An 18579-nucleotide genomic window follows, 5' to 3' on the forward strand; every position below is an offset into this window, starting at 1 on the left:
TTTTTTTTTTATTTCTTTTTTGGATTCTTTTAAAACAATGATTTTTTACATACTGGCTGTTTCTTGCAGATAATTAGCCATGGATTTCTGGGTCAGCTAATAATACAGTGGACTAAAGTTTGTGCTTTTCATTTTTTATACCATGTTCAACTTTTGGATCAGACTACACGGGCCAGCCTTCGCTCCCCACGTGCATCAGTGACCCTTAATCGCCCATGACCCTGTCGCAGGTTCATCAATGTTCCTTCCTTGAACCACTTTTGATAGATACTGACCACTGCAGACCAGGAACATCTCACAAAAGCTGCAGTTTTGGAGCTGCTCTGACCCAGACGTCTAGACATCACAATCTGGCCCTCGTCAAACTCAATCAAATCCTTACGCTTGCCCATTTTTCCTGCTTCTTACACGTCAACTTTGAGGAAAAAATGCCAATGATTACAAGGTGCCATGATAAAGGGATAATCAATGTTATTCACTTCACCACTTATAATGTTATAATGTCATGCCTGATCAGTGTATATAATATTTTTAATAGTTTATATTTGTTTATAGGAGTTTTTTGATCCTTGCAGCCTTCCATAAATTCAGCGCCCCCATCTGCTTTATTTTAATCCTACCCATATTCCGACCAATCCCGCCTTCCTTGTTTCTGATTGGCTGGTAGGTCATACAATCAGCCAGGGATTTGGACAGTCGATAAATCGTGTAAGAAGGAGGAAAATATAGTACTTGGTAAAAGATTTTGAAAGACATTAATGTGCTTTTTAAAAGGCATATGAAACTTGTTTAGAATTGTATTTTTATAGTAAGAAAATTGTGAAAAAGAAATCTTATAAGAAGTTCCATCCAATCAGCGCACTGCTTGTGTGGTCAACCAACCAATCATTGAAAAGGAGGCGGGACTTGTGAAATGACCGGTTATAATGTAGCTGCATTGTAACGTAGTTGTGCGTATGTGTAAACCAGAACGTCGTGAAGAGACAGAGGTGAGTCCGGGAAGGAAAATATACAAAAAAAAAGCTCATAAACATCGGCGTGTTTTTTTCAAGGTGTCGTTTTGAACCCTGTCCACTGGTGACCGCACGGCCGCTGAAGGAAATGACCTGCTAAGGCGTCTAATAAACCCTCCATAGCTGCGCAGTGACAGGTTATAATCATTTATCAAAGGTTATCAATTACAAATGATTAGTAGGAATTGATAGAGATTGTGAAAAATGATCTTCAAGCTGGTATTTATGTTATCTGACAGCTGTCAGATGGAATTATGGAACGCCAAAAAAAAAAAAAAAAAAAAGTTACAGATGAGATCTTACTCTCTGACGTCATCTGCGTGCCTTTTGATATGCTAATGAACCGATGCCATGCCCAAAACTACAGCATCATTTACTTCGCAATAGTGATGTGAAGATCAGATCATTTAGTTCATTTCATTCCTCTTATCCTATCATTCATAGTGTAGAGTCACCTGACAAAAGAACGACTCGGACCAGAGGACTAATCAGATGAACTACTCAATTCTGTTTCCTGTGTAATGCACATTAAAGACGAACGAAGCGTTCATTAACGACCTGTCACTACTTCACACCTAGACCTTCAGTGCGGTCCTACTTGATGCAATACACCTCTTAATGCCATCGTTATGAAATTACGTTTAAAGAAATTATCAGTGTTATACAGAAACGCAGTATAACAGGGCGCTGCATCATAGACAGGAATCTCATACAGTGACAATGAATGGCATTACTAAAGCAAGAACCACAATGAATACAATTGAACAAGTCTCCTTTCACTGCAGCCACAGCTGCACCTCCCGCATTCATCAACTATTTCACAGGAAAGAAAACGTATAAATGGTTCATGAAAAAGTTTAACAACTGTTTTGAACTGTTGGCTGACTTTTCCTCAAGATCTTTTCTTAAAATATCTGTACTGTAAATGGCCTTGTAAGTGTATCTGCAATCAAATAAATTTTTTCTCCTCTGTCAGCTGTTGTAGAATGAAAAAAATAGCAATTAAATTCACACGAATATATTAATTAAGCTTGTCCAGTCTGCTACAGATGCGGTTTGCAAGCTCTGACTGGTGTGCTCTCTGAACATTTAATCAAATGCTGGTGTTATGTATGCCTGCTAGATGACCACCGTGTCCCCAACTCCACAGCTTCATTATCATGTATTCAAAGCTACAGGTGCTTGCATTGTTTCTAAAGGCCTTGATATAGATTTCTTTTACCCGAAGCAGTGCAACCTAGAGAAAAGCTCTAAAATCAAGATAATAGACTAATAATAGAGTTAGTCAGGATTAATCGAAATACTGGCAGATACTTATCCATTAGAGGTAGACCAATTAATTGGTTTTGCTATATGCGGTTCATAGTTGATTGCTGGAACTATCAGCTATTGGCAAAAATCCATATCGGTAGTTTTTCTGGGTGGCTTTATACAGCATAAGAATGACCTCTAAAGGTGAATCACTGACTCTACGTGCTGTTAATTTAAAGTGTCTTTTTTTCAATTCATTTTGGATGTAACTGTTTTAGTTTATTTGGGGGTCTTACTTTATGTTTCAATTTGAATGCATGTCTTATTTTCCTTAATATTTATTAAGTAATAATGTTTCTTTTTTTAAGGAAGAAACCTTAAGAGGAACCAGACTTAAGAGGGAACCCATCCTTATCTGGGTGGCACAGAATGTCCATTTATTGCAGCTAAATGATGTTGAGGTGTGCAGTGATGGTGATCAAATGGAACCTTTAGTCCTGAGTCAGTGTAGCAGACTTTTGAAATTAAATACAGTCCAAATCCATCTTTAAAAGCTTCTGCGTTGCTCCATAATTTCATAGATCCCCAGACCATTGATGTGAAACTATCACCATCAAAATAAGAACACCATCTAGACCTAGGCCAGGACAAAGCTGTCAGGAACACTGGTCACTGGAAACTCAGGAGCATGTTAAGAGAGAGAGAGAGAGAGAGAGATGGGGACTCCAACAAGACTCGCTATGGCCGCAAGACCATTAAGTGTTTTATACGTCAGTGGTAGTGGTTTATAATCACTTTGAGATTTAATGGGTAGCCAAAGTCAACATTATCATCATCAGTAGGCTGCAAATATTTGTGGTTTGCAGGCGTCAACAATCTTCTTCCATTCTGTTCTGTTTCTTGCTGCTGTTCTCATTTCGTCAACTGTTGGGGGTATCTCACTGTTGATCAATTTGCCTATTTTTGCCTATGGGTAGCCAAAGTAGACTGAATAAAACAGAGGTGATGTGGTCATATTTTCTAGATCTGGTAAGGATGATGCTGCATTCGGGACTAACTGAACTTTATTTATGCACTTACTCGAACACCCACACAATAAAGCATTACAGTAGTCTAATCCAAATGTATGAAAAGCATCAACTAGTTTTTCTGAATCCTGTAACGGCATCGTATTTCTAAATTTTGCAATATTTCTAAGGTAAAAGAAGAATATCCTGGTATTGTCATTCACATAAGCCTCAAAGGAAAAACCAGGGTCAATAATCACACCAAGTTCTTTGACTGCTGTACAAACTGAGATAGTAAGACCCATCCGGAGATACGTAATAGGAAAGTTTACTTCTAGCTACATGTGCTCCTAGTAAAAGTACTTTCATCCTATCAAAGTTAAACAGAAGGGAGTCATTAGGAATCCACTGTCTAATGTCCTTTACACACTCCTCAACATTGTTAAGCTGATCTCTCTCTCATCTGGCTTTGCTGAAATAAAAAATGTGTCCGATTTGTGTTTAGTTTTTTTTATGACGCTTAGATTGTTATTATCAATAGCCACGACTCCGCCTTCTCTGCCATTTAGACGAGGCTGGTGTTTGTAACTATACTCAGGAGGACTCGCTTCATTTAATGCTACATATTCATTTGGTTTAATCCACGTTTATGTAAAACACGGTACATTAAACTCATGATCAGAAATCATTTGATTTATAGTCAGTACTTTTGACATGAGAGATCTAATATTCAACAATCCTATCTTTAGAATAGTCGCTGTACATTCAGTCATAATTAATTTAATGTTAATCAGGTTACTTAAACAGACTTTCTGAGGATTTCGAAATTTTGGCTTCGCTCGGGAGACAGACACAGTCTCAATTTAGCAGCCCCTGAGTAACGACTCTGTGCAGCTAGCAGACGTTCGGTTTGGCCTGTTTGCCTGCTCTCTGGGCTTGGCTCTGGTAAGTCACTGGTTAACTAGAGCTGTTCTGAGTCTATGACCTATACTACAAGAAATGAGAGCAGCACCTTCCCTAGTGGGATAGGCCAGCCTTGCCCTCAAAATTGCTCCAATTATCTATGAAGCCCACATTGTTTTTGGAGTATGATTCAAACATTCAGCACTTCAGAGCCCATAACCTACTGTAAGCTACATCGCCACACCACATTGGCATAGGGCCAGAGCAGATTACAGCATCAGACATTGCCTTCGCTAATTTACACACCTCTATAATGTTACTCTTAGTAGCCTCTGACTGTTGAAGAAGTATATCATTAGCTCCTATGTGAAAAAAGTACCTTAGAGAACCTATGCTTTTAAAAAAAAAACCTAATGTCCTAAAAGTCTCAGAGTCTCCTATAACAAGAGGCTTCAAGGTTTCACAGCTGGTGCTTTACTGAGGATAGCAAACCTTTTGGACACGTAAAGCAGAGAAAAATGATGCTCCCGTGGGCGAGCCTAGCTTTGTTTTTGTGAGCATGCTGCCGAGTCTGTACCCACTCACCCCACTGCGAGGGCTCTAATGCTGGAGTCGGGGGAATGCTAACTCCACCTTAGGCATCCAGACTCTTCCCTGCAGAACCTGGACTGCTCTCGGACTCGCTAATTCTGTCTGGACTCTGAATACGCTCCTATAATGCTAGGATCTTCTCAGTCAAAGAGCTTACTAAATTTCACTTCTCACGGATAAAAGTATCACTAGTGACGGAGAAAGACTGACTATACATTTCACACTCCACACACTGTATGAGCTATATGCCCGCCATTTAAGAGAAATTACGTACCTTTATGTGGTTACTGTAGTGTGTGTGTGTGTGTGTGTGTGTGTGTGTGTGTGTGTGTGTGTGTGTGTGTGTGTGTGTGTTTGTAATTCCGATCGGAATGGCCTCTACTCACTGCTTTAAAACAGGGAAAAAAGTGCTCTTCCAAGATGGAAAAACAAAAGCAGCAGACGGAAGAGAGAAAATACAGGAAATCTAAATGATAATTCAAGATTATTTAAGGGAAGAGATGGAAAACTGTAAATTTACCTTCAGGTAAGCATCTGATTGGCCCCTAAATTTATTCTGCAGCAGGACAACGACTACAAACATCCTATCTTCAGTGTAGAGAAGAACAAGGAGTCCTGAAAGTGATTTTTTTTCCCCCCCACAGAATCCTGATCTGGTCTTGCTGGGATTACATGAGGATATTAAAGGATTTGAGAAAGCCTACATCAACAGAAGGATTTGAGAAAGCCTACATCCACTGTGTTTAGTTCTCTGAGGTGTTTGGAACAAAAAACCTGACAAGTTCCTTCTAGAAATGTATCTAGAAGTGCATTATCTTAGAAGCATTGATCTGTTGTGCAGGAAGAGGGTGGTCACATCAAATATTGATTTGGATTTTTCCTCTGTACATTTACATTCCATTTTGTTGATTTATAAAAAATAAACCATTAACACTTTAATCCTTGAAAGCATTTTTACTTTCAAACTGTTACATGGTGCAAATGGTTGCAGAATTCTGAGCTCTTATAAGTTCTTATAGGATCCTGCATTTTCTTGATGCTTGATTCTATCTGGTCTGGTCTCTCATGTTTTTGTGGGGGATTTAAAGATTTGTTGTTGTGTTGATGTTAAAATGTGTTCTCCTGTCTCTGTCTCTGTCTCTACAGTGTTCATTGTGCTAATCTCTGGAAAGGGCTCCCTTTAGCCCTTTCCTAACAGGACCCAGACAGAATGTCTGAAAGACCAATTCGGATTGCCATAGTGAACCAGGATAAGTGCAAGCCAAAAAAATGCAAACAGGAGTGCAAGAAGAGCTGCCCGGTAGTCCGAATGGGTAAGAAACGGAGGAAAATTAGACTCCAGACTGCAAAATGTTGCATTCCAAAGATCTGTTTTCTCTTTCTGACTTTAAATTAAATAAATTACCCATTACTGTAGGTTTGTAGAATATGTTAAACATTATTCCTAAGATATGATTTACACATGAACGAAAGACGATTACCAGATGATTTTGCTAACCAATGTGCATTTTTAACTTTGTACAAGTGGGACCTCTGGTGGTAAAAATAAAGCATATTTGCATCCGACGTATAGTTCGTAGGGTGCTGATAGCGCAGGTTTCCATGATGCCCTTGATGATTATTTAAAATATGTGCTGGTCTGATATTGCTTTGCAGGCAAACTCTGTATAGAGGTCACTGCGCAAAGCAAAATCGTATGGATATCTGAATCACTCTGTATAGGATGCGCCATCTGCATTAAGGTTTGTAAAGTTACGAGAACTTTTTTGATAGCATGAAATGTGTCTGCAAATTTCATCTGTCTTACTGCATTGCTGGTTTGGCTTCAGGTCAGAATGTAATAGAAAATGTTTTTCTATTTTTTAGAAATGCCCATTTGGTGCATTGGCTATCGTCAACCTACCGAGCAACCTGGAGAAAGAGACCACACACAGATACTGTGCCAACTCTTTTAAACTGCACCGGTAAGTAATCAAATGTTTAAAATAATTGCATAAGCTATGAGTTCACGTGTTCATGTGTTATGTTTTACATGTCAACCATGGCTTTGTTCTCTTATTAATACAGGTTACCAATCCCCAGACCAGGCGAGGTTTTAGGGCTGGTCGGGACTAACGGAATTGGAAAATCAACAGCGCTTAAGATCCTGGCTGGGAAACAGAAACCCAACCTGGGCAAATATGATGTAGGGAAAACTACCATTACCTTTCCTACAGTGTTAAACTTTCATACGTAAGCTAGTTGTTATATAATTGATGTGCATCACATTTACAAGCAAAAAAAACTAGAGGCTTAAAAAGTGTAGGTACTTTGCCTTAGCGTGGTCTACATACCGCTTAAAGCCTATACTAACCAATACTCATTGCCTGACAGACCCCTCCTGACTGGCAGGAAATCCTGGCCTACTTCAGAGGATCTGAACTGCAGAACTACTTCACAAAGATCCTGGAAGATGACCTGAAAGCCATCGTGAAGCCCCAGTACGTCGACCAGATCCCTAAAACTGTCAAGGTTTGTCAGCTAATAGCTAGCGGATGCGTTTCTGATCCTAATTAAGCAATGATTGTGTTGATCATGAATCGGTGTCCCTGTTCTGTAGGGAAGTGTGGGCTCTATTCTGAGCAGGAAGGATGACTCTAAGACCGAGGCTGTAGTCTGTGAGCAACTTGGTATGTTTTTTTCCCAAGATTTATGTAATGCGGAACAAAACTCGTATTGGTGTATAGGCAATAATCAACATGTGAAATTACTGTTAGCATCCTGAATTTGATTATGCATCTATAATATCTGTTATATATTGCATCCTAAAGTGTTTATTCTTCTTATAAAATAGCAATTTTCACATCACATTATACACTATATGGACAATGGTATTGAGACACCTGACTCTTTCAGCTATATGTGGTTCATCCTCAAACTCTTCTCACAAAGCTATAAGCACACAATTGTATAACATGCTTTTGGATGCAGTGGCATAAAATCTTCCCATCACTTGAACTAGGAGACCCATACCTGTTCCAGCATGAAATTATGCTTTACATGGATTCAAGATTTTGAGTGGCATGCTATAGAGCTACATACCCTATTGAAGACTTTTGGGATGTATTGGAACACTGACTGCACCCCAGACCTCCTCACTTCACCTACATCAGTACCTGATAACTTTACTAACTGGCTGATGAACACAAATATCCATAAGCACACTCCAAAATTTAGTTGAACATCTTCCCAGAAGAGTAGAGGTAATTATTACAGCCTATGGGAACTAAATGTGGAATGAGACATTAAAAAGCAAGAATCTCATGCTCAGGTTTCCACAAAATATAGTTTTATTTTTATTAATTTATAATTGTATGTTGTAGATTGTTCATCAACAGTCATCCCATTACTGGCCTCCTATTTTTTATTTTTTATTTTCTAAAAACAAATTATGCTAAACAACTGGAATAAATCTTCCAGTGTAAATTGTTACTATAATAAATTGTGAATTCTAAGTATAATATATTTGAAATATAATTTAATTACACACTGAGAATTAATTACCTTCTGACTAATTAAAATTCCTAATTAGCATAATTATTATTCACAATTAAGCAGAATTGTGATTCTAAAGCTAATTGAAGGATGATAGATAGATAGATAGATAGATAGATAGATAGATAGATAGATAGATAGATAGATAGATAGATAGATAGATAGATAGATTATATTTCCAAAAGTATTGGGTCACTTGGTCGTGAGTACGGTATGTGATTTTTGAGCATTGCATTCCACATTTAGTCCCAATTTGCCCTTATAATTATTTCCACTCTTCAGGGAAGATGTTCCACTAGATTTTGGAGTGTGCTTATGGATATTTGTGTTCATCAGCCACAAGAGTGTTTCAAAAAGCAGGAACTGAGAAGACCTGGGGTGCAGTCAGCGTTCACATTCATCCCAAAGGTGTTCAGTAGGGATGAGATCAGAGCTCTATAGCAGGCCAATCAAGATCTTCCTCTCTAAAGCATGTAAACCAGATCTCACTTCAACCACAGGGGCATTGCCATGCTGAAATACGTTCGGGTTTCCAAGTTCAAGTGAATGCAAAATTTTTATCATACCACATCTAAAGGAAAGGTCAGGTGACCCAATACTTTTGGAAATGTAGTATACATACATGCATATATATATATATCTATATATATATATATATATATATATAGATATATAGATATAGATATAGATAGTGTGTGTGTGTGTGTGTGTGTGTGTGTGTGTGTGTGTGTGTGTGTGTGTGTGTGTGTAATGTGGCACAGATCTGACCCATCTTAGGGACAGGAACGTTGAGGACCTGTCAGGAGGAGAGCTGCAGCGTTTCGCTTGTGCAGTGGTGTGCATCCAGAGAGCAGATATGTATGTTTCGGAAATCTTGTTCATACAGTACAATCCAGTGTAGATAATATTTATACCATGTCAGTCTGAATACTCGATTCCAATTGGCTGGAATGTCTGCTTTCAAGCACTTGAACACATAGGTAGTTCCGGTCAGTCTTATCACTGTTCTGATGGAACGTGTTGCCTAATGAACAACTGTAACCATAGTAACATACAGTCACGGCTGTATATAGAGTGAGGCAGCGGTTTTACAGATTTTCTAAGATCCTTAGTGAGCTGTTTTTGCGCCTATTTTAATAACCAAGCCGAAGCACAAGTTGAATTTGATGAACTAGAGAAGAAAACATATAACATATAACTAGAAAGGGCACAATGAATTAACACCAACTGCTTTATTATTAGTAGAGATGTGTAGACAATCTCTTTCTCTCTATCTCTATTTATTCTAATTTGTTTATCTAAATGTAATCTTATTAGACTAGTTTTTCTCTGCATATGATGTCAAGCAGGCAGAATTTCCGATCTAATGACCTGTATATAAAATATACATATGTTAAGATGAACTGTTATTGATTTCTTAAAGAATTTCATCCGTTCAATCGGTTTCTTTAATTGGTTGTGATTTCACTTGTCAATGCTGGCAAATGGCGATTGTTTGTAAGGTGCAACCAATGGCTGGATGTCCAGTACACCATTTTAATGCTTGACATTTAACCACATAAAATACCACAAAGCTGATGCATTAAAATCATGTAGCGCACCCTTAGTCTTGGATCATCCCTTACAAATCATGGAAGTTTCGATAGTTTACTGTCATATGTACAGAAAATTGTCTACTACACGATACAATGAAATTCCTCCTCTGTGGAGAACTTCATTGTTTGACAATATGCATATGAATTTCATTGTAGGACAATGTAGTAAGTTCCTGAATCTTGAGGTTGAGGCTGTCCTTGTTGTCCAACTGTCCTTGCGCTCATGTAAGTGTAGTTTGTACGGTTTATACATGAAATTGATGCGTATACTCATTATGATTCATATGTCAGGCTATATAATGGAAATATAACCTGGGTTATAAAGTGGGCGGAGCTTAAAGCCACCTTCGGCGAGTTTTCTTACAATGCATTTGGCACGTGTGGACAAAACAGTTCAATTTCAACAGTCACAGTTTTTTTTTTAGCTCTTTGCTGTATCGTAATAATCTTGCTTGTGTGTTTTTAATAAATGTTAAATGAATAAGCATTGACATGGAGAAATAACTCTTATTTCTTACTCTTGATGTATTTGTTTATTAGTTTTATGTTTGATGAGCCCTCCAGTTACCTGGACGTGAAGCAGCGTTTGAAAGCTGCCATCACCATTCGCTCTCTTATCACACCGGACAGGTGGGTGAAGCACCACAAAGCTTCATAGCGCTGCTGTGTCTTATATAATCACCATCTTCACCCAAATTGTCTTGGGTCTGACTTGGCCTCGATTTATATTATGCTGCAACAGAGTACAAGGACACTGAATGTGAAGGTTTGGAATAAGTTGCAAGCTGAAAATCAAATGCGGCTATTGTAGATTTGTAAGGACTGTATTTGTACTCATGAAGTCTTTTAATTACATTCTGCTCATACTGAACATCATCCTCAAAATTCCAATTTTGTCACGTACATAACCATACACAATACGTCATGCAGTAAAGCAATTTTCATGATGCACTACATAAGAAGTTACATATACTCAGATATATAGAATAGGAACAAAAAATAAATAAAACTAAAATAAAAATAGAATATTGCTGCAAATAATACAAACCCAATTTTTAAAAAGTTGAGCTGCTGTGTAAAATATAAACAGACAGAATGCATTGATTTACAAATCTCATAAAACTATATTTAATTTACAGTAGAACATAAAATGTTTAGATTGAGGAAATGTACCACATATCCAAGGCCAGGTTTACCACTGTGTAGTATCCCCTCCTCTTTTAAGAACATCTGGGAACTGAGGAGACCACCTGCTGTGTTTTGGGAGAGGAATGTTGTCCCATTTGTGTCTAATACAGAATTCTAGCTGCTCAACAGTCCTGGGTTTTCTTTGTCATGTTTTTTTGTTTATTGATGAGTCGAATGTTTTTAAATTGTAAAAGGTCTGGATGGCAGACAGGCCACTTCAGCACCCAGACTACAGTTAGTATTGTTTTGCTGAAATATTGCTTCTCTAAAAAAAAACGATTTTTTCTGGATGGAAGCATTTGTTACTCTAAAAGCTGTAGATCCATTTCTGCATTGATTAAGCCTTTCCAGGTGTGCAAGCTGCTTGTTCCATAGGCACTAATGCACTTCCATACTATCAAAGTTTTTTTTAACTTAGTGCTGATTATAGGCTGGATGGTCCCTCTCCTTTTGTCTATGGTTTTGAAAAAAATTAATTATCTGATAACAAAACAATACAACACTGTTTCTGGATCATGTGCACAATTGTCTTTTTCTTTGCATGATAGTGCTTTAACCAGCATTTGTGGATGACATGGCAAGTTGTGTTTTCCGACAATGATTTCTTAGCCCATGCAGTGATTTTTATTACAATTATTTGTGACAAATTAAAAATGTTATACTTTTTTTTTTAACCTGGCAGCCATAAAGAAGCTCTTGCACAGTGACTAGAATGAAAAGTCATCCATTATTATGGTTATTCTACATTTTCTCTCAACACCTTGTATCTCTCTGACCTCTTTTAGATACATAATTGTTGTCGAGCATGACCTGAGTGTTCTGGACTACCTGTCTGACTTCATCTGCTGTCTGTATGGAGTACCGAGTGCTTATGGTGTCGTTACTATGCCCTTTAGCGTACGAGAAGGTATCGATCACCTTCACTGTCACATACATGTGATTCATGATTGCCATAAAAAGTGTTAGCACACATGAAATTTAATGGTTTGAGCGTGGCCTCCAAGTAGAGTCCTTACAGACCATATTTAATGCTATAAGGTTATTTATATCTTATTTGGCTACAAAATGTTCTCATTTTAAGCAAATTTTACCTTGTATACATTCTCTCACATGCTCTAACGCAATATCCCAGGCATCAACATTTTCCTGGACGGATATGTGCCAACTGAGAACCTCCGGTTCCGTGACGCTTCACTGGTTTTCAAAGTTGCTGAGACGGCCACCGAAGAGGAAGTGAAGAAGATGTGTCGCTATCAGTACCCTAATATGAAGAAGGCCATGGGTGATTTCGAGCTGTGTATCATCGAGGGCGAGTTCACAGACTCGGAGATCATGGTTATGTTAGGCGAAAATGGTGAGATTGAGAAAGCCTCTCTAGAATATACATTATATTGACAAAATTTTGTGGACACCTAACCATAGGATTTGTAAATGCTCCCCATTTACTGTTATAATAACCTCCTTCCTTCTGGGAAGATGTTCCACTAGATTATGGAGTGTGTTTGTGGAGATTTGTGCTCATTCAGCCAGTTAGTAAAGTCAGTGCACAGGGGTATTGTCATGCTGGAACTGGTTTAGGTCTCCTTGTTCAAGAGAAGGGAATATTTCATGCTTCCGCACCCAAAGGCACCCTTTACAATTGTGTGCCTTCTTTGTGGTACAGTTTGAGAGAGAAGCACATATGGCTGGGAAACAAACAGCTGTCCCAATACTTTTGTCCTTATTCTGTAGTGTATTTTCTAGTACTTTGGTACAACCTGCCTTTTTTGTTGAAGAGCCGTCTGAGTCGTATCAGATTTAGTCTATTGCGTATCCATGTTTTGCTGGAAAAGTTGCTGTCAAAAACTTATTATTATTATTATTATTATTATTATTATTAGTATTAATATTATTATTATTAATATTAAATAAATTCCTTCAGGAACGGGCAAAACTACATTCATCCGGTTGCTTGCTGGCCGATTAAAACCGGATCATGGAGGTGAGTAAAGTGTGTTACTCTTTCTCACCTGTTGATGCTTATTTCTCACGTGCAACCTAAACAAACAAACAAACAAATATATACAACGACAAAATACAAGGCGCCAATATAGGACAACAGTATAGAGTGTTACATATGTGTTATTATGTTTATGTTTTACTCTCTCTCTCTCTCTCTCTCTCTCTCTCTCTCTCTCTCTCTCTCTCTCTCTCTTTCTTTCCCTCCCCTATTGTGTCCCTTTCTCTCTATCTCTCATTCTGTAAAATTCTCTCTCTCACTTTCTATATCTCTTATTATCTCTCTTTTATTCTCTCTCTCCTTCGCTATTATTTTCTCTCTTATTTTCTTTCTCTCTTTTTCTCTTTCTCTCTTTCTCTCGCTCTCTCCCTCGGTTTCTTCATCGCTTTCTCTATCTCTTTTACTATCTCTCTCTCTGTCTATCTTTTATTCTCTCTCTCTTCCTCCTGCACTCCCTCTTCCTTGCTTTTTTCCTTGATCTCTCTCTCTCTCTCTCTCTCTCTCTCTCTCTCTCTCTCTCTCTCTCTCTCTCTCACTCTCTCTCGCTCTCTCTCTCTTTCTCTCTCTCTTTCACCCTAACTTGCTCTCTCTATCTATCTCACATTTTGTATAATTCTCTCTCTTGCTCTCTCTCTCTCTCTCCCGCTCTCTCTCTCTCTCTCTCTCTCTCTCTCTCTCTCTCTCTCTCTCTCTCTCTCTCTCTCTCTCTCTCTCTCTCTGTATATATGTCCTCTATATCTTTCTCACTATCTTTCTATCTCTTTTTCTGCATCACTCTCTTACTCTGTGTGTCTCTCTCTCTCTCTCTCTCTCTCTCTCTCTCTCTCTCTCTCTCTCTCTCTCTCTCTCATTTTATCTTTCTACCAGGAGAGGTCCCGATCCTCAACGTCAGCTACAAGCCTCAAAAGATCAGCCCCAAATTCAAAGTATGATGGTGTGCCTTTCTACATCACTGAGTATCTTAGATGCTTGATCCTCAGAGTCTAACATTTCCTCTGTGTGTGTGTGTGTGTGTGTGTGTGTGTGTGTGTGTGTGTGTGTGTGTGTGTGTGTGTGTGTGTGCAGGGTAGCGTCCGTGCCCTGCTGCACGAGAAGATCAGGGATGCGTACACACACCCGCAGTTCGTCACAGACGTCATGAAGCCGATGCAGATTGACAGCATCATCGATCAGGATGTAAGTGTTGAGTGTTTAGAGGTCCTCTGTGTGCGACGTGAATTTCAGCTGCACTGACGCTCGTTACAGGTTCAGAACTTGTCCGGAGGAGAGCTGCAGAGAGTAGCACTCACTCTGTGCCTCGGCAAACCTGCAGACGTCTACCTGATAGATGAGCCCTCGGCGTACCTGGACTCAGAACAGAGGCTGATGGCTGCCCGAGTCATCAAACGGTAATGTCGTGTTTATAAGAAAAGATGACTCTCCGATGCATTTGTAGCAACTGATCAGGGGCTTTGAATGGGTTTTTTTGTACCGAAAATATAACAAAAAATACAGTTAAACGTTGCATTTCACATTTAGGCCTTCAGTGGTGTCCTACCTGAATCAATCCATCTCTTAATACCCTGATTATAATGCCACATTCATGGAATCCATCAATATTATAGAGAAATTCAGTATAACAGAGCTCTGCATTCCAGGAATTTTCCAGTGTGCGTTCATCCATAACATACACACATCTGTTCATGAATCCTGCACACAAAATTCTGTCAAAAAAATTTGCATTTTGGCAAGTAATCACTTAAAATACATAAATATTACATAAATATATGTTTAAAACTTCCTTATGATGTGTGTAAGCTGTTGCACAACAAAATTATACTAACAATTCAACCAAAATGTAATTTTTTTATTACATTTGTATTATTTTGCATGCTTTTTAGCTTATGACCAATATATTTATGTTTACATATAATACAGTTTATATAAATTTGCCAACATTTCTGATCAATTCCCATAAATTCCTATAAAGTCCTGGTAAGTTTCCAACTTGGAATATTTCCAAAATTCCCCAGATGAAGTTCCCATAAAAAGTTTCTGGAATTTTTTCCTTAGGAACTCTCGCTCATACAGAGAGACTAAATGGCATTGCTAAAGCACGAAACCCAATGGACTTAATTCAACAAGTCTCTTTTCACTGTAGCCACAGCCCTCATACATCATTTTCAGCAGAAGCATCAATATTAACTTTATAACATGACAAAATACAGTGGCTTTTTCGTCTATTTCTGTAGTACGTTTTTGAGTTCTTACAGTTTTCCTGGAGATTTGAAATAAACTCAAGTTTCTGTATTTTTGTGCAAATCCTACGGGAAAGAAAAGCAAAAGTGTAAACGGTTCATAGAAAAAGCTGTAACAGATGTCGTGAACTGTTTAATCCGACCTTTCCTCACGATGTCGAGCTTTTCTTGAAAAAGTCCGTCTTGTGAATGTCCTTGTAAAGATAAATAAATTTCTTCTCCTCTGTCAGTCGTTGTGGAATTTAAAAAAAGCTATTAAGTCTAGACGAATATGTTTGAGCTTGTGCAGTTTGCTACAGATGCGGTCAGCGAGCTTTGACTAGTGCTCTTTCACACTCCCCCCCTCAGTGTGCTGGTGAGATCTATGATGTACAATATTTTCTCTCTCTTTATTTGTATATCTATATATATATATACAATATATTCTCTCTCTATGATTCACGATTCACTCTGTCCTCACAGATTCATTCTCCATGCAAAGAAAACCGCTTTTGTAGTCGAGCACGACTTCATCATGGCCACGTACCTGGCCGACCGTGTCATCGTATTTGACGGAGTTCCTTCAAAGAAGACGACTGCCAACACGTGAGAATAGATCGGATTTTTCAAATAGACCCAAATCATAAACAAAATTTCCGGATCCTCTTAATAGTTTGTTTTTCTGACTCTCAGGCCACAGATGCTGCTTGCTGGCATGAACAAGTTTCTTTCTCTCTTGGAGATCACGTTCAGGAGAGACCCAAACAACTTCAGACCAAGAATCAACAAGCTTAATTCCATTAAGGTAAACTTTTCTGTCAAAGTATGTACAAGATCCTACATTATAATTCATAGTATAATATAACATAACATAATATAATATATTATAGCAAATTATAATATAATATAGCATAGCATAAAATAATATATAATATAAAATAATATAATATAGCATAATATAATATTATAATATAATCAGAAGTTTTGAGGTGTTTAGTCAATAAATTGTAAATCATTTATTCTTTATGGTACAAATAAAAAAGCATTTTATTTCTCTCTCCCTTATTTTTCTTTTATATAATATTGTTATTAATTTTACAGTGAAAAGAAAATATTATTTTGATGGATAAACCAGAACTTGTTAGCATGCAAACATTTGATATATATTTTTTGTATTTCCTGTACATACAGTGCCTGTTACAAGTTTGGAAACACCTACTGTAATTTCCGGACTATTAATCGCACCCATATATAAGTCACACCCACTGAATTGTACAAAGATTTTAATTTTGAACATAAATAAGCCGCACCTGTGTATAAGCCGCAGTCTACATTGAAACTAATGAACTTTACACAGGCTTCAACGAAAGACAGTGTCTGTTACACGGCTTGTATCTAAACAGTAGTCTACCAAGAAAGTCATTGTTCACTGTCTTCCTCCTTCCTTTCACAACTATTTCTCTCAAGAGTTTTTCTTTTGGCATCGTCGTGCGTTTAAAAATCACCATCTGTGAAGCTTTTCTCCCGATGCCGTGCAGCTCAGAACACAGGTGTTTTTTCATGCCTGGTTGTTTTCAGCGTGACGAATGATTCTCTTTTCCTGTAGACAGTCCGAGTGAGCAGCAGGTCAAACGTCAGAGGAACCTCATCCATATTTATGATGTGTTGCGGGGAAAAAAGTAGCGACTTATAGTCCGGAAAATACGGTAGTTTTTTGGTTGTTGAGAGACACATGCATGTTCTTTTTATTTCTATAAAACAAACTGGGTCATTTTAACGGTATAAAGATGAACTTTTTTTAAACAAATACATAAATGTACAGATGTTCAACTTTATTTTGAACATCTGGTTCATTATTCCTTTCACCCAAAACAACCCTGAATCCATTAATCTTCCACCTTTATGTTTGACTGTGGGGGTGAGGCAGCCTGCTAACATCTTCACTCCTGTTCTCAGACTTATGGAACGTCTTCTGTTAAAGCCAAACAATATAAAACATGGACTCATCTCTCATTCACTGTCAGTTTCTTGTATGTTTTTGCCTTTTACTTGCCTAAACAAATGAAACATGCATGAGTCTCACAAGCCATTAAAGAGGTGTTTCCAAACTTTGAACAGACTTTGTACATTGTCAGATTTTACTATCTACCATTTTTATTCTTTATTACTCCCCAGGATGTCGAACAGAAGAGAAGCGGCAACTATTTCTTCCTCGACGATTAGCTCAACCCATCATTAACTCCACTAAGAGATTGCAGGGACCTTTATCTGCTTCTAGGTGTATCTGTAATGCTGCTTGAAGTGAGATACTGTTTATGAGGTTAGATGGAGTTGTTTTTTTTTTTCTTCACAGTCAGTGTCTATCAGTATTTAAGAGGCTACACTCTATAAATGTCGTTACTTCTTCTTTAAGCCAGTTTCAGTTTGTGACCACTAGAGGGCGGCAGATTTTCAGTTCTGCTATCAATATGGCTCTAAATTCTCCTGTGTTTTAATGTGTGGATTAAAAGTGATGTGGATGATAAAAGAGATGTGGTTTCTTGTGTCTACACACAACTCAGATCTACGTTTTATTTGACGCTATACTTTAAGTTTTGGTGTATCATTAATATAATATCAGGTCTGCTTATCTATTTCGTATTCCTTTATATATATTTATATATAAAAAAAAAACAGTATATCCAACATACTGTACACTATGGTGCATTTATTCTCTTGAATAGAATGGAGATGCAGTGTTTACAGTACGTCTATGGTTCGGTCCTGTGTTCTCCTCCTGTCTATCTGTGGTTCTTCAAGGTTCTTCAGATTTCCCACACCTCACAGTACGGAGATTATGTAGGACAATGTCTGTGCTGCACGAATACTGTTCCTGAGATTGATACCAGATTCATCACCAGGATAAAGCGAATGCTGCAGGTGAATTCGAAAATAAATGAATTCTTCTCCATGGGTTGTCGAGCATTTGAAACGAACCTCTATACTCTAAGTTGCACTATTTACCATCCAAAGTAGGAACCTCGTTTAAGATGGATGCGAACAAATTTATTCAGTAAATGATGGTGAGCATTTTTTTATACAAAAAATGTATGCACTTCATTCAGGAGCATTTCTCCAAAATCCAGTAAGCCATATTTTATATTTTTGTGTGCCCATGGATGATCATCCCAGCACCACCAAGCTGCAACTTCTGGGCCCTTGAGCAAGGCCCTTACCCCTCAATTGCTCAGGTGTAAACTGTAAATTGCTCTAATTTATGAGGGGGGTCTGCCCAATGCCATA

At 38.0% G+C, this 18579-nt stretch overlaps 1 protein-coding gene across 1 annotated transcript; it reads left to right on the forward strand.

The window, feature by feature from the left end:
* Positions 1-685: 685 nt before the first annotated feature.
* Positions 686-17824, forward strand: LOC310724541 (ATP-binding cassette sub-family E member 1). Its single transcript, XM_083538745.1, has 18 exons — positions 686-989; positions 5912-6078; positions 6422-6507; positions 6632-6729; positions 6833-6950; positions 7139-7276; positions 7365-7434; positions 9061-9157; positions 10435-10524; positions 11868-11989; positions 12215-12436; positions 13004-13063; positions 13949-14007; positions 14147-14257; positions 14327-14469; positions 15781-15903; positions 15991-16102; positions 17473-17824. Exons 2-18 carry the CDS (start codon positions 5976-5978, stop codon positions 17518-17520), a joined length of 1800 nt encoding a protein of 599 aa, XP_083394871.1. The 5' UTR covers positions 686-989; positions 5912-5975; the 3' UTR covers positions 17521-17824.
* Positions 17825-18579: the final 755 nt, after the last annotated feature.

Source organism: Silurus aristotelis (genome assembly GCF_946808225.1).
Source record: "Silurus aristotelis genome assembly, chromosome: 4".
Classification (NCBI taxonomy): Eukaryota; Metazoa; Chordata; class Actinopteri; order Siluriformes; family Siluridae; genus Silurus; species Silurus aristotelis.

Excerpts from the sequence above, each read along its gene's own strand:
- LOC310724541 (XM_083538745.1), top strand. The coding sequence starts at position 5,976 with ATGTCTGAAAGACCAATTCGGATTGCCATAGTGAACCAGGATAAGTGC. Across the intron at positions 6,079-6,421 it reads CTGCCCGGTAGTCCGAATGG|GCAAACTCTGTATAGAGGTC; the intron begins GTAAGAAACGGA and ends ATTGCTTTGCAG. Across the intron at positions 6,951-7,138 it reads CCAACCTGGGCAAATATGAT|ACCCCTCCTGACTGGCAGGA; the intron begins GTAGGGAAAACT and ends ATTGCCTGACAG.